This window comes from Carettochelys insculpta, chromosome 20, assembly GCF_033958435.1.
Source record: "Carettochelys insculpta isolate YL-2023 chromosome 20, ASM3395843v1, whole genome shotgun sequence".
NCBI lineage: Eukaryota > Metazoa > Chordata > Testudines > Carettochelyidae > Carettochelys > Carettochelys insculpta.
This window is the reverse complement of record NC_134156.1, coordinates 24,513,680-24,535,823: the sequence shown is the minus strand read 5'-3', so window position 1 is coordinate 24,535,823 and position 22,144 is coordinate 24,513,680. Positions and strand designations below refer to the sequence as shown.

At 56.5% G+C, this 22,144-nt stretch overlaps 1 protein-coding gene across 4 annotated transcripts in view; it reads left to right on the top strand.

Annotated features, from left to right (window-relative positions):
* The window catches only part of BAIAP2 (BAR/IMD domain containing adaptor protein 2), an 87,290-nt gene extending 65,175 nt beyond the window's left edge, over window positions 1-22,115 (top strand). Inside the window, exons 8-15 of one of the 4 annotated variants that reach the window (XM_075014496.1) lie at window positions 3,162-3,389; window positions 4,434-4,635; window positions 6,253-6,454; window positions 7,252-7,320; window positions 9,113-9,278; window positions 12,357-12,391; window positions 15,736-15,779; window positions 19,858-22,115. In XM_075014496.1, the coding sequence (XP_074870597.1) occupies window positions 3,162-3,389; window positions 4,434-4,635; window positions 6,253-6,454; window positions 7,252-7,320; window positions 9,113-9,278; window positions 12,357-12,391; window positions 15,736-15,763 (930 nt within the window). In that variant the 3' untranslated portion in view covers window positions 15,764-15,779; window positions 19,858-22,115. Of the gene's footprint in view, window positions 1-3,161; window positions 3,390-4,433; window positions 4,636-6,252; window positions 6,455-7,251; window positions 7,321-9,112; window positions 9,279-12,356; window positions 12,392-13,417; window positions 13,581-15,735; window positions 15,780-19,857 lie in introns of those variants that run through there. The other 3 variants (XM_075014497.1, XM_075014493.1, XM_075014495.1) reach the window with 3 other exon arrangements.
* Window positions 22,116-22,144: the final 29 nt, after the last annotated feature.

The window sequence follows — 22,144 nt, the reverse complement described above, 5'->3', positions numbered from 1 at the left end:
ACGTTCCAGTGGGGGGGTAACTCCTGCTCAGGGATGGGTGTTCAGTGTCTTCAGGCCCCTGGAGTGTGGCTGGCACCCCACAACACAGAAGGCCCTTGGGAGCAATGCTTCGCTGCAGCGTGATAGTGTGGCTTGCTGCAGCAGAGCACATGGAAGGCTGTTTTGCTGGAGGAAATGTTGCAGGCGGCCCTTCCGGTGTTTGTGCCGCTGCCTTCGGCTGGCAAACAGCGGTTTCCACCAAAGGCGCTATTTCTCCCCAAGTTGGTAGGGGCCGTGTCAGCCAGAAGTCCGCCTGTGTGCAACAAGCCCACTCTGCAGAAGTGAATGGGCTGTGGTGACCCTGTAGCTTAAATCAGTTGGATCTTTCCCTAAAGCCAGTGCAGATTGGCTCAGCTCTGCTTTGAAATTTGCCCAAAGATAATAGCAGAGCTAGAAGCAAACAGGAAACTTTTCACCCAGCCACAATGCTGCTTTATCTGCTAATTGGGGGAAGAGTAAATTTGCCTTCCCAGAGAGGCAGATTATGTCCTTGCAGCTTAAAACTGGGCTCCAGCTTGGGTGTTGTGGTGGTCAATGTTTGCTGGAGTGTGAAGCAGTTTGGCAGCTGTGCTGTTGAGCTGCGTTGGAGATGGTGCCTGCTCCTTTCCTGGGTTTGGGGTGGGAGTGCAGCTTGTGATGGGGTTTGGGGTCCCCCTGCACTGCACCCCGTCCGCTGGCAGGAGTGACTCTCACTCAGCAGGTACAACAGGAGGTTTATTAGGCAACAGATACCCAGTTTTCTCACAGAAGCATCAGTACAGCAGTCAGTCAGTCATTCCAACCCGTCCTGGGGAGAGGAGCCCGAGGGGTGCCCCTCTGGGGTGTAGCTTCCCCCCTCGCCAGGCTGGCTGCCTTCCAGCTCCCTCTTCCCTCCTGCCTCTAACCGCCGCTCCCCATTCAAAACCAGCTTAGCTCTGCCCTCCTCTTTGTTCAGGGCAGAGGTGTTACCTGCCAGCCTGGGTTTTAGCCACTGGGAGCTGCTCTGCTTGTCTCACACATGCACTCCCCACACTCCATCACACAGCTGAGGTAGCTCTGTCTGCCTGGGCTTTGCCTGTCTTGGGCAGCTTCACTGCTACTTTCCCTGAGGCTGCATGTACTAACGTACGCAAGAAACCCTAGGAGCAGAGTTCAGCCCCATATGTTGGGCTGGAACACTTGCTGTGGGCTCAGAACCTGGAGAACCCCTTGACCATCTGTACCTCTGTGTCTCGGAAACTCCAGAGCAGCCTGGCCAGACTAAATGATGATCCCTCTGTGCCAGCTGTCATCCAAGTCCCCCTGGAGTTCCCTGCACATCTGCCCTCTCTGAGTGCACCCGCTGTTGGCAGCCGCTGGAGTGCCCGGCTCCTGTTTTTTGCAGGCTGCTGCTGTGGTGAGGGCTGTGCCGTGGGATGCTCCTGACCATCGCTGGGGTTCCCGGTTGGCTGTTGTTGGCTGTTACTGGGGAGGAGTACAGGACTTCTGGCACAGATGTGATGTGCTGCAGAACTCTCGCCGCTGCCTGCAGTCTCTCAGAGTCATGGGCTAGAGCCATCTGCCGACAACCCCTCTTCCCCCACCCACCACGTAATTTCCAGGCTGGGTGGGGGGGTATTGCTGCGAGCTGAGTAGTGTAACGCTGCCTTCAGCCATGCCCTGCTGCCACACACCGCAGACCTGTCTGCCCGGCTGTCCGTGAGGACTGGCACTGCATTGGCCGAGTCAGGAAGCCACAGGCTGAGGGCCAGCCTGTGCAGCCAGCTATCACACAGCACCATGGGATTTCCCACTGGCTCGCCCTCGGGGGGGAGAAGCTGTGTCCCCGGTGCTCCCCAGGGGGCTTGCAAGGGGGCCAAGTGAGGAATGCTGGACTGGCACTATTAGTGCGCTGCCGAGTCACGTGCTCAGTAAGGCTGGCTAGGATGCCCAGGGCGGCTGCCACAAATCGCCCGAGCCTGTATCGGAATAGATTTCGTGCTATGCAGGAAAGTTCAAATAGACTAAACTGACCTGCAGCCTTGGGGCCCCTCCATTCTCCAAGCTGCCGCGCACATGGGCAGCTTCAAAGGAAGCTAGGGAAGTGAGGTACACGTACGCTTCCCTGCGGTCACACTGCCATGGCGGCCCCAGACGTATGGTAAACAGCCATGCTTTGCCTTGCTCGTCCCGCACCCCTGTGGTTACAACTCATTTACTGCTTTAATTGGATGGGTAGAGAGCAAATCCTGGCTGGTGACGTTTTTGCCTTTCAAGACCACTGCAGGGGCATGTGTCATGGAGCGTGGGGATCCCCAGGCCCTGCACCCCATCCACAGACAGACGGGACTCTCATTCAGCAGGAGAACAAACAGGAGGTTGAGGCGACAGGCACACAGCATAGAACAGACCTGTCAGCACAGGGACCAGAAGCCACCAGCTCCATCCATATTGGGGAGAGGGGCCCAGAGGAGTCCCCGAGCTGGGACCTGACCCCCCTCCCTCCCCCCTCCAGCCACACCAGGCTGCCCCCCCGCCTCCACTGCCCAGTTCCAATTCACGCCAGCCAGGCCGCTCCTTCCACCTTTTGTCCTGGTCCTCAGGGGAGAAATGGGTCACCTGGTTGCCTAGGCTACAAAGGCCATGGAGGGCCCAGTGTGTAAGTGGGAGGAGAACTCATCGCACCGAAACTCCCCTCATCACTGGGCACTGATGCTGTGGCTTGAGGAACTGAGGCACCCACCTCAGGTTCCTGCAGGTCAGTAGGAAACACCTGCAATCTCACCAGGGGAATCAAATCCCTACCTGGTGCTCCCATCCCCAGCCGCTTCATCACACATGATAGTTGTGGTCTCTTTGCAACATGAGGCGTGTGCGTGGTTGGCAGCTTGCCCAGGCTCTTTCTCCGCCTCTCCTCTTGAGAGCGCCGTTCCCTGTAAGCCACACGCTCGTGCGGCCACGTGGGCGCGATTCCAGCGCCGATTAGCCGAGTGGCCACCGCTAGGTTTCTGTTTGTCGGTGGTGCACGTGGGAAACGTTATCCTCGCAGGGGTGGAAGAACTCTGCAAGTGGAGGGAGAAGAGGAGAGGGAACGCTGCCGGAGAGGTGAGTGGGTTTGTGCGCAGGCCTCTTGTGTCCTCACCCTTTCCCCTTTGTGATTGTAGGGGAAAGAGATCTTGTCGCAGAAGCTCCCGATTTGGCAGCAGTCCTGCTCGGACCCCAACAAGATCCCAGACCGGGCCATCCAGGTGATGCAGCAGATGGCTGCCAGCAGCAACGGCACCATCCTCCCCAGCTCCCTGTCTACATCCAAATCGAACCTCATCATCTCAGACCCTATCCCCGGGGCCAAACCGCTCCCGGTCCCACCAGAGCTGGCGCCCTTCGTGGGGGTAAGGATGTGAGGGGTCAGTGGTGCTTCCCTGGCAGAAGTTAGGGATGTTGTGAGCCTAGTGTACTCTCACTGGCTTCCACCCATGGGGCAAGTCCCCTGCCAATTAGCTTTGGGCAGCCGGCAGCAGTGGGGCATCCAGGGAGTCCCTCACTTCACACTCGAGAAGGAGGGCGCCTTGGGCCAGTGTGTAATGGACCATCCTGCTTTATCCTGTCCCAGAGGGTTGGGTAACGTTCGGTGCCGCTCCGTGAGGAGAGCCAGGATTCGCAACACCCAGGTGGAGGGGGTGGAAGGATCATAGTTCGACACCCCCCCCCCCCCCCCCCCCAGGGAGAAGCTGCAAAAACTAGAATTCCACAACCTTTCAAGAAGGGTTGGGGAGGGCACCTTGGAGGCTCCATACTCCGGTGAAAGCTGCTAAGCCACGTAAATCAAAGGAGGTTCCACTCCCAGCAGGCAGTCTGTGCGACTTACTGCCAGAGTGGGCTGAACTGAAGTCCTCCAGGCAGGCTTATAAAGGGGCTGTCTGAATGCCAGCATATCTTACTAAACGTCCTTTGAGCCCAGCACTTGAATCCACAGCCACAAAAACGAGCGGTGGACTTGTACGTCCAGGGAGGCTGATGTCCCTAAATTTGCAGGGTTCCAAATACAGCGTTTGGCTCTGCGCCTGCATAGGTGTAGAAGTCGTTGTGGACATTTCGCCCCCATCTGTGGATGCGGATATGGATACCTCCAGACAGAGAGCAGCTCTCTGCGGATTTGCAGAGCTCTGTACATCCTGTTGAGAGGGGTATTTTGTATCTCCACTTGCCAGGCCCACCTCAGGCATGGGGAAGGGATCTGATCCCTTGTGCCAGGCTGCCCAGGGGATGGCTTCCCCCTCATCCAGAAGCATTATGGTCTGGCTCTGACCGGAGGCAGGATACTAGGCACAATAGACCCAGGCCTGACTGCGTATTCTCCTAAGGCGTGTGTAGGTCCTTTACTGTAACTCAACATCTCTGAGGCTGAAATCTCCCACTGCCCTTCTTTTCTCCAGCGGATGTCGGCACAAGAAACCATTCCTGTAATGAATGGCGTTTCGGGCCCGGAGAGCGAGGACTACAGCCGCTGGCCTGAGATGAAGGCTGCCCAGCCAAAATCTCTCTCTCCTCCCCAGCATCAGAAGCAACTGAGTGACTCGTACTCCAATACGCTTCCTGTGCGCAAGAGCGTTACCCCGAAAAACAGTTACGCCACCAGTAAGCAGCACTACCACGTAGCTGTGTCTGCCAGTGGGTTACAGGTCAGGTGCTGACGGCAGTAGCAGCTGCTCAGTCTTTTCGTCTTAACCCAGAGAGGAGGCAGGCTGGGCTCCAGGAGTACAAAAGCCTGAGTGAGAGTGGTGGCTGCCTCAGTCACAGCAAAGTTATTTCGAAATAATGGCTGCGATTCAAAAGTAACGTTGGGAGCAGGCACTTATTTTGAATACGTTTTACTTTGTTTCAGGGCACCCCTGTAGTGGGGACATGTTATTCCAGAATAGTTTATTTTGGGGAAAAATGACTCTGGAAAGGCTGTTCTGGAATAACTCTGATGTAGACAGACCCTTACCGAAGCGTTGCATGGTGACTGCAACTGCAGGGTTAGCTTACCGCCTCGTTGCTGAAGAATTCACGCCTCTCCCAGCAGCCATGTGAGGTCATATGGCCTTTTTCCACACCTCTCTCTGCACAGGATTAGAAAAGAACAGGAGCAGATTTGGGCTGCAGTGTCCTTTGGAAGGAAAATCTTTAAGCCTTATGGTGAGATTCCTGATGAGCAAATCTGAAGGACTATGAGAGCACCAGGAGGGACTGCAAGCTCTTCCAGACTGCAGCCGTCTCTTTTGGTTGTGTTTGTACAACATCTAGCACAATACGGCCCCTGGCTCTGATCAGTCCTCTGGGTGTTACATCATAGAGTTACTGGATTAGGCCAAAGATCGGGGGGGGCACAGCCTGCTGACTTTGTTCCTCTCATACCTACAGTCATATGCAGGAGTAATCTCTGTACAGAGATGCCGCTGGGTATTGGATGGGGAAGTGGGCATGCTCTCAGACTAAGCCTTTAGTTTGCTTTTCTGCTTACCGTGTGGGCATGTTTTCAGGAGGGTCATACAACTCCTGGCTGGGCTTTTCCCCTTGGCGAATGTTAACATCTCTTAACAAAGCATCTGGGATAATTAACACCACCTGGGCATGCCCCATGGCAAACAGACCTCTTTGCATACTGTTTGGAGGAATCCCTTTGCCTAGAAGTGTCTCTCTTACATTGAGGGTGTGAAGGAAGTATCCTCAGATGGGGTGCAGCTATTAAGTTAATGTTCTGACCGTGTGAATAAATGCTGTCTTTTGGGGAGAGAGGGAGGGGAACTGCCCCAATCAGTCTGGGTCCACAGAGTACGTCAACCTACGCTCTTTATAACCTACAGCCTCGAAGAGGGAGCTGTGTCGGTCTGTAGCTTCACAAAAAAAGGCAGTGACTAAGCCATGAGAACTCATTACTGAATCAATGCAATTGTAAGACCCACTTCAGATTTTGGAACAAAAGTGAAAACACAGGCTGTATATCTGGCAGGGGGAGGAGAAATGTGGAGGAGTCACCTATCGTTAATAAGACCTGTGGAAGGAGTGAATGAAGTGGGATGGGTGCCTACAGTTAAAAAATCACCAAGAGTGGGAGCTGCATGGGCTAAATGGGGGCTCGTTTTGCTTTAATTGCAATGCTGGGTGAGCCCGGGCAGATTAAGGACTCTCCGTGCTGCAGAAGAAAACTGTAGCTAGGCTGTGGTCAGCCACGTGGTCTGTGATCTTGGGGCTTTCTCTGTGTCTCCCCAGCTGAAAACAAGACCTTGCCGCGCTCCAGTTCCATGGCTGCTGGCCTGGAGAGGAATGGCCGGATGAGAGTCCAAGCCATCTTCTCCCATGCAGCGGGGGATAACACCACCCTTCTGAGCTTCAAGGAGGGAGACCTCATCACGCTGCTGGTGCCCGAGGCTCGAGATGGATGGCACTATGGGGAGAGCGAGAAAACAAAAATGTGAGTGTCCGTGAATGCCCCAGAACGGCAGGTTCCCTCAGCACCTAGCTTGGAAAATGGGAGTGGCCGATGCCCTGAAATGACTTCACTGCCCACTGGTATTTCCTGGCCGCCTGTTGTGCTGCTCAGTTACTACGGAACAAGGTGTCCGAGCAGCTTATCTTGTCTTGATGGCTGGTGCTTGTGAAGCTCTGGGACTGTGGGGCTGCCTGTCTTTACGCTTCCTCCCAGTTTCGCATCTGTACGGCACAAGCTGGGGTGAGCCCGGGGCTGTTGCTAGTGGCAGAATCGTGACATGTCTGGGGAGCCCTCGGTTAACGCCAGCAACCGTAAATCACCCCCCAATCAGCGTCGCAGAGCCTCCCAGTAAAGCCAGTGCTCCAGATGGTCTCAGCAGGGTTGTGACCTGGTGAGACTGTTGCTGGGCCCAGCACTCTGCTCCCAACGGCCTGAGAGCGAGAAGCCGTTCTAGTCCCGCACACCAAAATCTATTTAGGAAAAAATGCATTCTGTTGCCTGCAAAAGTCCGCCCCCCTTTGCAGTGGGGGGAGGGGGCAAAGGGGAGAGTCTAAGGGGGGGCTTTCTTGGCAGGGAGTGGGCCTTTTTCAGTAGTGGCAGTAGGGTCCGGGGTTTGGACCACACTGGAGGTATCGGCTTGCTGCACGTAGCACACTGAGCAAGCAGTCCGCAGGATGGTCCCTGCGGCCATAGTCTAGCGTGGCTTGTAGCTGGAGCAGAACACACAGACTGCATGTGACAGGCCAGGTCTGACTCTGTCTTGTGGCTCTGCCTTACAGGAGAGGCTGGTTCCCTTTCTCCTACACGCGGGTTCTTGACAGCGATGGAAGCAACAGGGCTCACATGAGGTAAAAACGCCAAGAACAGACTGCCCCAGCTGCTGGTGCGACATGAGAGCTGCTGGCGTTCCCTGGGGGCTAGGGAAAAGATACCAGCGCTGACCGGCAGGCTTGTGGGTCCTGAGGCACTGTGCTTTCCCCGGCTGTGTTGAACTTGTCTTGGCAGCTTTGTGTGACTTTTTCCAGAAGTCACGTCTGCAGCTGAGTAACAGAGCAGCGCGAAGGGAAGCGGGACGTGTCGCATCACACGTGGTCACGTATGACGCAGGAAGGTCCCAAGAAAAGGCTCTAGGTGTCCCAGGGTGCAGCAGAGGTTGAGGGAGGACCTTGTCGCCCTTCGGGGCATTTGGAGGCTTTCAGGTGGGCAGCATCACCAGGAGTGTTGCCTGAAGAGAGGTTCTCCTGCGTTTGGGCACGTGGTGATCCACAGCTTCTCTCTAGCTATCTCATGGCAGTGGGTCTGTGGTGTTTCTCCGTGACGGCAGAATCCGAAGGGCTCGCCGCCTCTTGTAGTGACAGGCAGTACGAGGAGTCGGGAGAGCTTGATGGTGACTGGCTAAAAGGGCTCGTGAGTTGGTTCCATTCCAGAGGAGCAGGGAACCCAGGGATAAACGTAGACCAGAGGGGCTGGGCCAAAACACATGGCGCCTCCCTCTGCAGCAGCGATGGGCACCCAGGGCTAGTGAGTGGGTCACATGAGCCACCCTCCTTCCACAAGACTGTCGGAACCCAGATGGTTCCTGAGCCAGGGCCGTGTTGCTCACTGGCTGGCGTATGTAGACTTCTCAGCGCGTGCTGATTGGACCGGAGCGGTGCTGTCACTGGCTGTGGGGGTGCTCGGGGCTCTCCCAGGCAGTGAGGCTTGCAATCGGCACACACCTCACTTCACAAGCCCTTGCTTTGTGCCTGTCACTTCAGTAATACCAGTAGGAAAAGCCCTAGGCGGAGGGAAAGCAGCAGAACTCCGCAACCCTGCGTGTGAGCAACGATAAATAAAATGTCTTGTGGGGTACACCTGGAACCCCGATGGGCCACACCCAGCCCCCGGCTGCAGGTTGTCAATCGGTGCACTGCAGGCATCCCAACATGCAAGGGGGTCTCTTTCCCTGCGATGGAGTGGATCACCACCTGAGTGAAACGGGTAGATTAATAGTCCACTGGGCAGCAAGGTGGTGGTCAGGGCTTAATACCAGTGAGGGGGAGAGATCCAAAAGTCAGCATGCAGTTCTCTCCCCAACCTCAGAGCCGCTCTGCGTTTCCCGGGGGTGAGCGGTGGTGATGGCAGTGTTTAGAAATGCCTTCGAAGGGATGACCGAGGGGGATGCTGTGATTTTTTTTTTGCCCCGACTATTGCTGCTGACAACTGGGAGGTGCTCTAGGCAAGAGGGATGGGTAAGCTGTGGTCCAGAGAAGACTGAGAACTGGTGAAGAAGCAACTGTGGAGGGGGGAAACCTGCTCTCCAAGCAAAGTTTGGTGCATGCTCTGAAGCTTGCCTCCCTCTCACCAGCAAGAGTGGGTTTAATAAAAGATATGATCTGACCTTCCTTATCTCTCTAATGCCTTGGGGCCAACATGGCTACAACAGCCCTGCAGAGGGCCGCAAGCTTTCCGAGGGCCCCTTCCCAATGGTGAGAGGCTGCTGCTTAGTGAGCATTTAAGGAAATGTGCCACTTGGTTTCACTGTGCTCCCTGCTTGAGGCTCCTTGTGACAGCTGTGCTGTGAGCCTCGTGCCATGGGCCAGGTCCCCAGGGAAGCGTGGGTGGGTGGCGGTGGTTTGACTGGCGGTTTTCCCGTTGTAGTTTGCAGCAGGGGAAGAGCAGCAGCACAGGCAACCTGCTGGATAAGGACGACATCGCCCTCCCTCCGCCAGACTACGGCGTGCCCTCCTCGCGGGTCTTCCCTGCCCAGCCCGCCAGCACGTTCAAACCAAGGCCCTACAGCATGGCTGTGCCTGCCTTCTCCCAGGTGAGCTGCTGGGCGCCTGGGGGCGTCGGTAACCCAGGGACACACATGCCCGTTGCTGTGGTTGCCGGCAGCTGGGGGGCGGCTCTCCTCTGGGGGAGGGCTGGATGGGAACGGGCGTTCTGCAGTGTGTGTGGGGCGGGGCCAGGAGAGGGTAAAAAACCAACCCGAGCAGCCCTGGCGTGCGGTGGGAATGGCTGCGCTGGGAGCACTGACTTGTAGGCATGGGGGCGAAGCTGCTGGGTTAGTGCACTTGCTGCAGCCAGTCAGGCGCGCACGCAGTCCCTGGGGGAGGCAGGAGGAGATCTGGGGTGCAACTCGCCCAGGTGCTTGCGTCCCACCCCCACAAATGCGTGGGGAGCCCAAATTCGATTCACTCTTGGCAGGGGGGCCGACAGGTTGCGCAGGCCCCAGGGCAAGGTGGGGAGGGCCAGGCACCTGCCTCAGGCAGAAGGGGCCATGCTCCACTGGGAGTTCAGGCCTGGGGCTCCAGCCACAGCGAGTGCCACAGTAACAGCATCCATGAGCCCCACATGCCCCCAGCATTGGCTCACTTCCAGTGAGTCTCTCTCTGGCTCCCACAGGCCAGGCTGTTGGAGGTATTTAGGTGTTGAACCTTTATCAACATATTGGGAGTTAGGCACCGAAACACCTTTACAAATCTGGCCACACATCCATTTGCAAAGTAGGACTTCAGGTTCCTAACTCACCTAGGCCCTCCGGCCTGATCTAAGCCCTGAGAATGTTTGCATTTGAGGAAGACTTTCGAGGGAAAAGAAGAGGTATAAAAAAATCCCTAAGAAACCACCAGCTCCTCTGACCTAACTCCTCTTGGGTAGCCTCAGGCTGCAAAATCCTCGGTTAAGGTAGCGATTTCCAGCTCTGCTGTGGATGGCTGCGTTAATCCGTAAGGACGTGCCACGTGCCGGTATGGACATGCCAGAGCTCTGGCCGGGGGTCTGCCTCAGCCTGCCGGTTTGCTCCCATCAGCCCCTCCAACGTGCCCGTGAAGGCCGGCCAACTGGGGGGAGCCAGTGGGAAAGCACGAGCACAGGGCCTGCCCCCACCCTGGGGCCGGGCCTGCCTCTGCTGGTGGTCTCCTCCGTTGTGAACAGTGAGCCTTGCCTGGTTTCTCTGGTACGCAGCAGAGCGCGGATGGGGCGTCCACGCCGGAGTCTGCATCCGAGTGCGCGAAGCCCAGGCTGCCGCACCTGGAAGGGCTCATTGAGCAGGAGTGGATGTGTCAAACTCGCTGGGATTTTACCATTCCATTTTAAACGTCGTCTCTTGATGTTGGCCTGTGGCTGGCGCTCCAACTGGCCTGTGTTCGTTATTTGTAGGATTACCTTATGCCCTATGGTTGTGCAATTAAAGAATACTCCCGGGGCCTGTGCCAGCTACCGTCGGCTCGCTACAAGCCGTACACTAGGTCAACTGTAAGTCCAAACAAAAGCAATGTTGCCGCTGGGGTTTACCAGCCTTTGCTGTTTTTGTCAGGTGCTTCTTTGTGGCTTACCCAGGGCTTTGGTCTCTCCTTCCACCCCCTCTCGGGGGCGGGGTTCTAACCTCCCCTCCACTTCGAAACCTGTGGCGGGAGAGGGAAACTGAAGAGCCTGGCAAAGATGCGCCAATTGGCCAAGAGGGGTGAGCCGCACAGAACAGAACGGCACAAAATGGCGGCATAAACTCCCAGCTGGCAACACTTGCTGCTTCTATGAGAGCCTCCCACCAGAAATGTGTTCCTCACAGGGCAGGGCAGCTCAGCTCCTCTTCTCCGTCGTGTTCAGAGGCTTTTGAGGCGGAGAAGCCTCTGGGGCCTGACCCGAGGCCAGCTGTGATGTAGCAGGGGCTCTGACACATGCTTTAGACAAATGAGGTTTGAGGCTGCTGGACAGACCAGGTTGGGGAAGCGCTGGCTCGGGAGATGGGGATGCTGTGGGAGAGGAGAGGGGGACTGGTAGATGAGGTAACTCGGAACGGCTTCCTTGGGCGCAGGAGGTGGAAGGGTTTTGCCTTAAAACCAGGCTGTCTGTCCAGATCCACCCTTCCACAGCTTCCTGGGCAGTGGCCAAGTTCCTGTGGGTCCTGGCCACCGATGGGGCCAGCGGACTGACTTGGCTGGAAGGGAGGAGAAGCCAGCGACGATATTAAATAGATCTGAGGCTGGCTGCAGCCACTGCCAGCTGAAGTCCCAGGGTGGCCACGCTCCCGGAGTTAGAAATCAGCTCCCTCTTGAGGCAGCAAGTGGGGGACTGGCATGTTTGCTCCCAGGCCGCTCCACAAAGAGCTTGCAAAAGTCCCCCTCCAAATGGGGGAGCAGGGCCCCACTTCAGTGGCTGCAACTGAGGCAGGATGGGGGGAGCAGTCATACATCATCCTTGTTCAGCTCGCTTGGCACCAGCTGGTTCTCCATGGGGTGTTGGGCCAGGATAGAGATTTGTATCATAAGCAGTCAGCTTGTGGATCCCAGGTGTGGGACTCTGTCTTGACACCTAACCCAGCATAGCTCACCAAGGAGAGAGCCGCTGCAGTCACTCTGCTTGCCCCTGCTCCCTCTGCCCGAACCCTGGCCCGGGGTGGAATATACCGTGCACCAAGCCACAGTATAGCTGCCCACCTCCCGCTGCCCTGCCAAGTGCGCCATAGTCAGTACTGCTCCAAGGAGCCGACGGCCCAGAGCACTGCGGTTTCTGGTGGGATTCGGCGCCAAGAGAAACGCACATTTCACAGACCATTTCACCAGTGCGCGCCAAACGTCTCACGCTGGCCCTTCCCAAGCGCGTGCGACACGCCGGGGGGGTTACGGGGTCTCTGTAGCAAGGTGGAGCTGGAGGGCAGGAGCTCGGTTCCCTCTGCCTTTGCTGTAACCCGCCATGTCGTGTAAAGTCGCACGCTCTGCTGAGCCGAGCGTCACTTTACTCCATGCTGCATTAAGCCACCTTCATCATGAGCCGCTGGCTAATACCCCATGCTTCAGCTCTGCACCCGAGAGCCATGGGGGCCCAGTGCATCAGCTTCTGTCCGTCTCCTGCCACTGCCCTCTGGCCATGCCCGTCTCACGGCGAATTTCTTTTCCTCTAGGGCATCGAGGACTACGGGACAAGAGCTGGCAGCAGGTAAGCCCCTCTCCCTCCCGCGTTGCGTTCAGTAAAGTCCATCTGTGCTGTTCGGAGCGCTGCAGACGGTAGCCAAGGCTGCAGTATCCCTCTGCAGGACATGTTCTGGGACACGGTTGTGCCCAGGCTCTGGTTGGGGCAGGTTAGAGGTAACCAGAGCTAATGATGGGGTTAGGTTTTTGGTTTTGTTTCTTTTAAGGCATTCATAAATCTGAACTTGTCATCCAAGCGTGGGGCAACCCGCAGCCTCCTCCTCAGAGAAGAGCTGGAAGGTATCTAGCTTGTGGGCCTGTTCCGAGCCCAGCTGGGGCCTCTTCCTGGGTCCCTGTTTGGCTCGGAGACTCTGGGCCAGAGGGGCAGTTGTCCCTTCTCAGAATCAGGCTGATCTGAGAGGGAGAGCAGCACAGCCAACTTCTCCAATTCCCCAGGCTCAGCCTGGGGCAGCCAAGCCTGGATTAAAGAGATGCCCTGGATACTTCTAGAGTATCTTCTCTTGGCACGGTCCCATCTTGAAGCTCACTTGGCTCTGCCCTTGCCCTGCTGGGGGCTCGGCCCAAAGTGTAACAGAAAGGGAAGGCCGATCTCTAAAATTCAGGACCTTCTGCGTTCGGGACGGCCTTGCATAGCAGGGGGACAGCGGCCTCGTGCCCTGGACTTGGGGCCTGTTAGTCTGAGCTCGGCCTGGGTGGGAGGGACTGAAGTGCTGTAGAAATGCAGAGAAGAAACCTTGTGCCATTTGTCACGTGAGTGCCATGGCAACCAGTAGTGAGGAGTAGGATGTGACCCAGCCCCTGGGGCTGCATGCGGCTCCTGTCTTGCTGGGGCAGAGCCAGAGAAGTCAAGCGTGGAGCAGCTGCAGGAGTTGCCCAGAGAGAGGGTTTGCTTTCCGCACAAGTGGCAGGGAAGAGCGAGGGCCCAGAGGACGAAGCCGAACAGCAGAAAGGGGACCCTGCTGTGGGACACGTCCCACTGACGCTTGGCAGCTACGTGCACTCTGGCAGCCTTCCTGTGCTTTCTGTTCCACAGCGGCAATGGCACCTTGGTATCCACGGTGTGAGGACCCCTTGACTAGACATGGCAACTGCTGCTGTGAAGAGCTTTCTGCTTCTTTCCCTCTCTCTTCTTTTTCCCCCTTCCTCCCAGTTCGAGTTTCTAACTCTTGTGCTCATCCCAGGAAACCATGGTGCTGCTACCTTCTCCCACCCCACCAAGGTTTACAATCCGTGCCCTGGGCTTGCCAAGCCTTTCAGAGCAGAAACCGCCAAACCAGGTGTGCTACTGCTCTTGGGGCAGCCTGGGGCAATGTACAGTTACCGGCAGATGCACTATCCCTTTTCTGAGGCTTCATGTGAGCCCCGCGGTAGGAACAAAGTGGAAGAACTCCTTTCCAAAACAGAACAAATATGCATGGCCGCTGGTATACGTACTGTTACTCTAACTCTCCTCTCCTCTTTATTCCGGTGCCAATTTCCTGTTTCGAAGGGGAAGGCAGCTGTAGGTGCTAGAGAGGTTGGGTCACTTCCCTCTCTAGGTGGCATCCACTTGAATTCAACCAAACCTGATAAGGTTGTTTGAAGAAAAGCGGATAGTGCAGAGGGTTAGGCCTGGGAGACAGAGTTTGGTTCTTGGTGGGAGTCAGACGGTTGCTCTTCCCTACCAGAGCAGACTCAGTGAGTGTTCCTGGAAGATTTGTTCTGGCTTTTGTTGGTTTTGGTTTTATATATATATATATAAATATATATAGATATACATAAATATTTTGTAGCAAGGTATTGTTACCTCACGCTTGTGCTCTGGGGGATAAAGAAAAGTCTTATGCAGCTTGCCAGAGCAATCCAAAGACACTTTTGCATTTTGAAATTGGACTTTAAAAGACAACAATTGTTTTGGGGTTTCTTTGCTTCTCTTGTGGGGAGGGGGGTGGTGGAGAGAAGAATTCCAGCGTCTGACTTCCTAAATCCTGTCCTCCTTCTGTGTGTCTCGATAACTTCAGACAAACCTGGTAGGATTTGGAATGAGTGGCCGCTGGTATTACTTTTTCAATCACTGAGGGCAGCAAAGTCTGTAAATGGCCCACACCCAGAGTACAGACTTAACCCTTTTCTGGTCTGGTGAACGTCTTCATTGCAAAGCTGTAAACACTTCTTTTTTCCTGATGTGATTTTAAAACCTCTTTACATGCCTGTTTACTAGGACATTGCTGGCAATACACGTGCGCACACACACACACGTTTTTTGGTTTGTTTTATATACTAGACTATGGGCAGACATAATAAGAACCTCCTGTGTTTAATGTCATAATTTTGCTAAAAATTTTTAATGGGGCTCTTTCATGCTCAATGAATGAATGTAGAAAATTAGCAGGACTTGTATGAAGATTGTAAAGTGCTAAAAACCTTTTTTAAAAGCTGAAGAGAAATGTGCCCTGTACTGAGTTATTGTTTGAATAAAAGTTTTATTTATTGCATTGAGATGGGCCTTGGTGGTTTTTTCAGCTTTCATGCCAATATCACTGACCAATCACCAGACAGCCGCTGATGTTTTTGTTTTTTTGTTTGTTTTTTTTGGTTTTGTCTTTTGGTTTTTGGTTTTATTATGTTTTTGTTTTTGTTTTTTTTCCCCCATTCCCATGATATTGGAGGGTCAGAAAATGACCTTTCTCCTTGGTCAGTTTGCAGGTCTGGCAACTTGCATTAAAGTCAGTTACTGATTGGAGGTGACTACCAGAGTGTTTAAACACACAGTCACTACATAAGCCAGTATCTTGACTTGCCTTGAAAGCTGCAAGTGGCTGGCTGATCTCAAGTACAGGCTAACCCTAGAACCACTTGCTTTTCAATATGGCTTGTGACTGATGCTGCAAAACCAAATGCAGCCCTCTCCAAACTGCAGCTGGGTGTCACTCAGGAGGTTTGAATGCAGGTAGCCCAAAGCAACTGAGTCCTGTTGTTTTTCCTCTGCAAACGTGGACGAAGGAAAAAACGTGCATTGTGAGAGGAGCCTGGTGTAGGCAGGGATGCCACAGGGGTCTCTTCCCCATAGCTGGCATACAGAGGGGATAAGTGGGTTTGTCCTTCATTGCAGCCCTCACCAGAGGGTTGTGATGCGGAAGAGTTTGCGCTGTACAAGCGAGGAGTACTAATGACCAAGACTGCTTTTCCTCTCTCTGCGTTGCGTGCCTCCTAGCCGGGCACGCCTCCTGTGTGTGGAGCGAGTCCCGGGGGGAGCAAACGGCTCCTGGCCTCGCTGCGCTCTCATTAACCAGCTCCCCTTTTTAGTTGTCGCTAAGGCTGCTGAGTGTGTCTGGATCACGTCCTACAAACTGCCTTTTGTTTCCCTTACAGCCCTGACATTGAAGTGGCCAGGTTTTGATGTCCCTGACTAGTTAGTAAGTTCACAGCTTTATGTGCCAACCCCCTCCCTCCCTCCTTCCCTCCCCTGCAGTGCTAGGTACTGACTGGTTAGAAGCTGATGGCCCAGCTCCTGCTGGTGAATGGCAGGGGGAGGGGGAGTGGAATGGGTCCTTCGGCTGCTGATGGTGCCTGCCCAATGCCGAACCAGCACCGAATTGTCCTTCGCTAACAGCCATGGCCCAGCAATGCCAGTCAGTTCAGAGCACAGCTCCTCACTGGGCTCCGTCGCTCGCTTGCACCCCAGCCTGCCGGTGGAAGTTTCTCTGCCTTTGCAGGGGGGGCTCCAGAAATGGGTTCCTCTTCCTCCACCTGCTGGTCTCTAGCCCCGTCTGTTTCTGCACAGCTGGCTGCATTCTGCCTCCCCTCCTGCACTGCTGGGGCAGAATCTGGGCAGCGTTCCAGTTCCGTGCTGCTGGAGCTGGGTCCTGAGCACCTTTTGGCAGCCTCCTGCTTCTTAGACCCCTCTCCTGTAAACAACGACCCGACCTGACCCGACACTTCCCTTCCCTTCCCCACCACACGCCGGTTTTAGGTCTCTGGCAAGTCCCAGCACCTGCTGCTCTCACAGCATCAAACGCGCCTCCGGAGATGGGCACCTGATCACCACTTTGCATCATCCTTTCCCAGGCCTCCATCATGTAGAGAATGGAAATACAGCACCGTGACGAGCAGTTTGGGGGCTGGTGGGGAGTGTACTGTTAATGCCCATTGCTATCCGCTGTCCAGGCTCGGGTATCTACGTTATCCTTGGTACCGTGGTAGCCTCCAACACTAGCCAGCGGCTGCAATATTGGTGGGTCCCGAAGGTGAACAGCAAACAGCATTGGCCCAGAGGGGAGAAAGTTCCTTGCATGGTATCTGCTGGCTTCAGCCTCTTCCAAGAGTCCCAGCCTTGCCCCAGCTACCTCTGTGTACAACCCCACCCCCCCATGCTAAAGCACTGAGACTCTTGGAGGGGATGGCAGGTTCTGGTCCAGCTCACTGCTTTGCTGAAACAGAGTTAACTCATCCCTGGTGAGTCATGGAGTCACCTTTTCATTCCTCGTGCGCAACACCATTGCTGCTCCAGGCCTCCTGGGCAAAAAGCAACTGGAGAATCTGCATAAACTAGGTAGGAAACTAATCACTTTGGCTTAAAATCAGCGTGTTAAGCTTCTTGCTGGAAACCAAGCCGTGATTTAAAGCAGAGAGTCAGTGCCGCACCAGGAACTGGGTCTGGGGGTGAGAGCCATTGCCCTTCCCATAGTGCTGTGGAAAGCTGAGCCTCTCTCCCTGTGACAGTGGGCGGGGGGGGGCAGGTCTGAGGTTCTGGGTTTAAGCTCTGCAGTTTGGCAGAGGGGGCAGGTTTGTCGGCCAGCAGGGCCCTTGCCCTGCACTGCGGCCCGTGGAATGCTGGGGCAGCCTCTGCCTAGTCTGTTTGCTTGGTGAATGTGGGAATAACCCAGAAACCACAGTGGGGAGAAAGGAAAGTCAGATCCCTGCTCCTGAAGTCCCCACCCCTGGGTATTTGACAGCCTTTATCAATCTCCTTGGTCCCTGATTTCCTCCCCCAGGGCACGCACACACGCGTGAGCCCTCGGGGACCATTTGGGCTGCTTCTCTTTGTTACCTTTCGCTAGACCTGGTCTGTCAGGACCCGGGCAGAGGAAGGGATGTGGGTAGCAGCAGTCACACCCTGGGGTACTGCATTGAGAAGGGCACGGAGAAGCAAGACCAGATACTTTGCAGCCAGGCTGGGAGTATTACTGAGGAAGACCCAGAGTAGACTCCCTAAGGCCCCTTGTTGACAGCCAGGGCTGCATGGAGCTGAGGGGGTTGCAGCCCAGAGAGGAGCAACTCGATATTCAGGTACTTCAGAAGCAAGCACTCCCTCCCTGCTTGGCTGGGAGCATCTCAGGGCGCCCTGCCGGGTGGCTCCTGCACACCCCACCGCACGGCCCCTCCTTCAGGACTAGGAGATCACCGAAGAGCAAGTGCTGTCTCCAGGTATCTCTCGAACCTACCGTTGTTGAACTGTGCCCAGTTTTGACCTCCACCTTTGCTTCCCCCAGCCTAGCAAACAGTAGGGTTTCCGGTTAAGAGACACATCTACGTGATGGGGGAAACGGCATCTCCTCTCTGGCCTGACCCATCCCAGAGGGTCTGAAACCGCCTGGGGCAGTGTTGCACATCACACCAGCTTCGGTCTTCCTTCACCCCCTCACCTCCCCCAAGCTGCATGTTGTCCTCCATCCAGGCATGCAGCGAGGGAGGCGTGTCCTGACTCTCTGATTCCCCTCGCGCCCAGTCAGTGCCAAAGGGGTTGGAAGCCAGAGGCTGTAAGGAAGCAGGGGGAGAGCCGGCCTGCTGGGCAGAGAGGCTAAGGAATCAGCCTGAGGGGCCTGTTCTGAGCTCGGCATCTCCTGGGCAAGTGGGCGGGACATGCAGCTGTTGCTGCTCAGGTGGAGATATGCTAGTTGCATTCCGGTGGGCACCTACCCAGCTGTAACGTGTCCCCTCTGTGCCTGTCCTTGCAGCCTGGCAGGAGCAGGTGTTTGCCGGGTCTCTGTCTGCATCTGCAGAGCTGTTTGTACCTTGTGCGGTGTGGTGTGGGAACCCAGCTTCTCCCTGGAGGGATACAAATACTGAGTGACTCCAGGACTGCAGCAGACAAAAGCCCAGGGGTGGGGCAGCTGGGGCTCAGATTTTTCACCATCTTTTTTTGTCCCTGGAGATTTCTGTGCTCTTGTCTTGGGAGCCAATCTGCATTTTGTTTCATTAACCTCCTCAGGTCTCTCCCCGCTGAGCAGCCCTCAGGGCACAAGTGGCCCAGGCTGAGGTCTCTGTCTTTCCTGCTGGCTCCTCTTCCTCCTCCTGGCTCTCTGCCCAGGCTCCTCCAGCCCTGGCTCTCTTGTCCGGTGCAGGGGGTGCCAGGCCTGATAACGTTTGTTGGAGTGAGCTGAAGTCGCGGGGAGGGGGGGTGGGTCTCCAGCTTCTGCTGACCAGCAAGGGGAGGCCTGCTGAGAGCAGGAGCTCCCTGCTTGTTTCTCGAGCAGTTGCAAGGCCCATGCAACTGCCGGGGGGGGCGGGGGGGCGGTAAATGAGCATCTTGGAAGCGCATCAGCCAGGCGTATGTGAAAGCTGGGTCTGTCTCTCCCTGAAGTTACCTGAGCCGTGTTTCTTTCTGGGGGCTGGCGGCCTGTAACTGGAATGTTTGTGTTTCATTGTTTGGTCGGATGCAATTCAAGTGTCTGTCTCCTTTTGTGCCACCTCCGCTTGCAAATCTCAGCCCAGCTGCTGTGCCCTTCTTGGAGCAAGGGTGGGCAAGATAAATCAGTGAGCCCCCAGGGGCTGGCTTAGCTGGGGGGAAGGTGCTGCTTTTTCTCCTGCAGGGGCGAGAGGTGCTTCTGTGTGCGGTGGTGCCCAGCAGCTGGGCAGACAGATCCTCAATAACTTCCTGAATTTCTTCCCTGGCGCTGGCACTTTACCCTTGCTCAGGCTGAGATCAGATCATCCCTCTGCTCTGTATTACCAGGGCTCCTGAGCCTGATGCAGATCCATGAAAGCTGTTTGATTTTTAAACTGCCTCCTTTTCCCATGCCAGGGCCTGCAGGGGAAGCTCCGGCCTTTGGGACTTTTAAAAGTAGCCAGCCCCCCTAGCAGCCGCGTGTAGGAACCAACTCTGCACTCCCTGGCCAGCCTTGTCTGCTGTCTCACTGTGTCCCCCTCTCCCCTGTGCGCCCCCCAATGCGAGGGACACCCATCACACCCTGCCCAGCTGCACTTGGTGCTAGGGATTTTCCTTGGAGAAGAGCAAGTCCATCTCCTTCCTAGAGCGGTGCCAAGCTGGGGGTGAGCGTGGTCAGGAAAACCCTGTCATGGGGGGGCCTCGCCGGCCTGCAGGTAGGTCTGGCTGGTGCTAAAGCCGAGCCAGCAGGCCAGCGCGGTTGCTGCTCTCCTGGCCTGTGCCCTGCGGCGTAGGCCGTGTCGCTGACCTTGCAGTCCAGTTGTACTCTGTGCTGAGCCAGGGTTGCCTCTCCTGTCCCTGACCTGTACCTGCCTTTCTCTCTGCAGAAACCCTTTTGCCAACATCCAGCTGAAACCGACAGTGACCAACGACCGGTCTGCTCCCTTCGTCAGCTGAGCCAGCGGATGGCTGGAGCCAGCCTGCACTTCCTGCCTCCATTGCTGCACCTGCCCCCATGTGGCCGCCTTGTTGCTCGTCCAGCTTTCCGGAAGTTTGTTTGCAGCTGCGTTTGTTTAAACTCAATACTGCTGCTTACCCCAGCCGGCCCACTGCATCCCCGGCAGCCTCTCTCTTCTGGGTCCAGGGCCAGAGAGCAAGGGCGCGAAGCAGGGCTGCCCTTTCTTTGCTCTGCTCAGCGCAGCACCTGGGAACACTAGAACAGCAGCTCGGTCCCTGGGGTCACAGCTTGTACCTTCCGGCACCCCTTCTGCTCCCCAGGGCCTGGGGATGGAGCACCTGCCAAAGGCCCCAAGATCAGCAGCAGGGCACATACTGACCCCTTCCTGCTCCTTATTTGAAGGTGGGGGGGAAGCTGCAGCCCTCCACTCACTGCTGGCTCTGGCCATCAGCACGAGATGGTGCAGGAAGATGTGACCCTCCCTGCACCCCTCTGCCCCCAGGCCTCAGAGACCGATTCCCCGCTGCAGACATAAGTGTGGGGCCATGGGCCAGTGTGGGGGCCACTCTACTTAGCAGGAGTCCCATTAACAGCAGGCTCAGAGCCCCCTTCCCCGCCTTGACCCAGCCATGGTTTGCAGAAGAGGCTTGATGCTATTTTAAAGGGCCAAGGGCAGCAAGAGGCTGAGCCCCGGCCCCTTCCCTGTAGTGGCTCTGGCCCCTGGCAGCAGTGGAGCTGGGCAGAGGGGCCTAGTACTCCCTGTCCCCTGCCCTGTAACTGTGCCGAGGGCAGCAGCCCCATTCCCCTGTCCTAAGCCAGCAGCACTTGCCAGAGACCTTCTACAGAGCGGGCGGTGGGGGGAGTTCTGTGCTCCAGGTCTGTTTGACTGGAGAGGGCCTGGGTGGGGTGGTGGAAATAGCCCAGGTTCCCATGCCCCCCACCTCTGCCTTGCAGGCTCCTGCCAGGTGAGGTCTGAGACAATGTAGGAGCCCAGCTTGGAGGCACTTCCCTCCCCACAGCTGGCACAGGCGCTCAGGGCAGGGGCCCAGCTCCTTGTGAAGCCTTGGCTGGAGCTGGGCTCTCGCTCTCCCTGGTTTGTTACTCAGAGCTCTGCCCTGCTGGTACCTGGTGAGGCCATCAGCTTCCCGCTGGCGCTGAGGGTGCTGCAGGAGCTCTGGGTCCACTGCGCCCTTTGCTCTGCCTACGTCCTTACTAGTGAGGGCACAGAAAGGGGAAGCGGGGCCTGAGTGGGGCCCGGGCTTGCTCCACCATGGGCCAGGCAGGGAGGGAGGCCAAGGCCGGCCGCAGGGGAGGGCTGCGTGCTGTTTCAAGCAGCGGGGGGGCAGGGCATTGCTGTAGGCGCAGCTCCTCACCCCGGGCACAGGCAGCGTCTGCGATGGCACAGAAGGGAAAGCTGCTCTCGGCGAGTGCTGCCTGGGGAAGGGACTGAGGGAACAACGTGGCTCCCAGGTGTTGGCTGTACCTGCTTTTCTGGCAGTGGGCGGAGAACTCACCTTGAAGGCTGGGGTAGTTCCTGACCTGCACCTCCCCTTGCGCTGCTCTTGGCGAAGCTGGGTGGTGCAGCGCCGCGGGGGGTGCTCACGCTGTCTGCCAGGGTTGTCTCAAACTCCAGCCCCTCAAATCCGCTGCCAGAGCCCCAGTAGTGCGCCCTAGCGAAGAGCGCTGCCGCTCAGCGGTTTAAATGCTCCCCAGGGGCCCCACAGAGGTGGTCAACCACCTCGTGCGGGGGCCACGTTGGGCTGTGCTGGTTTGAGTGACGTTGGGCTGACCATGTTGTCCCTGCAGTGCCAAACACAAACAGGGCCCCCCCCCCAGCTGGCAATCAGCATCCGTACGCAGCCTGGGCCCCTCTTTGGGCGGTTTCCAACTCCTATGGTGACATGCGGCTGGCCTCCAGCTCAGCTGTGGCAGTAACTGGGGCCAGGCAGGAGGTGACCCCCCGACACCAGGAGGGCTCTGGCTGCAAGCGCTGGGAGCGCGATGGGCCCCGTGGGTGTGCATCACAGCCCTGCCTGCCCTACTCTTCACACGCATTTAAACCTGCCCAGAACAGCCTGCTCCCAGCCAGCACTGCCTCCTGGCTGGCTGCTTCCCTGCGCTGCTGCCCCAGGGTGCTTCAAAGGGCCCTGTTTGGGCAAGTAATTTATGAGCAATAAAACCTGCCAAGCCTTAGCCTGGGTGTGTGTTTTCTTTTC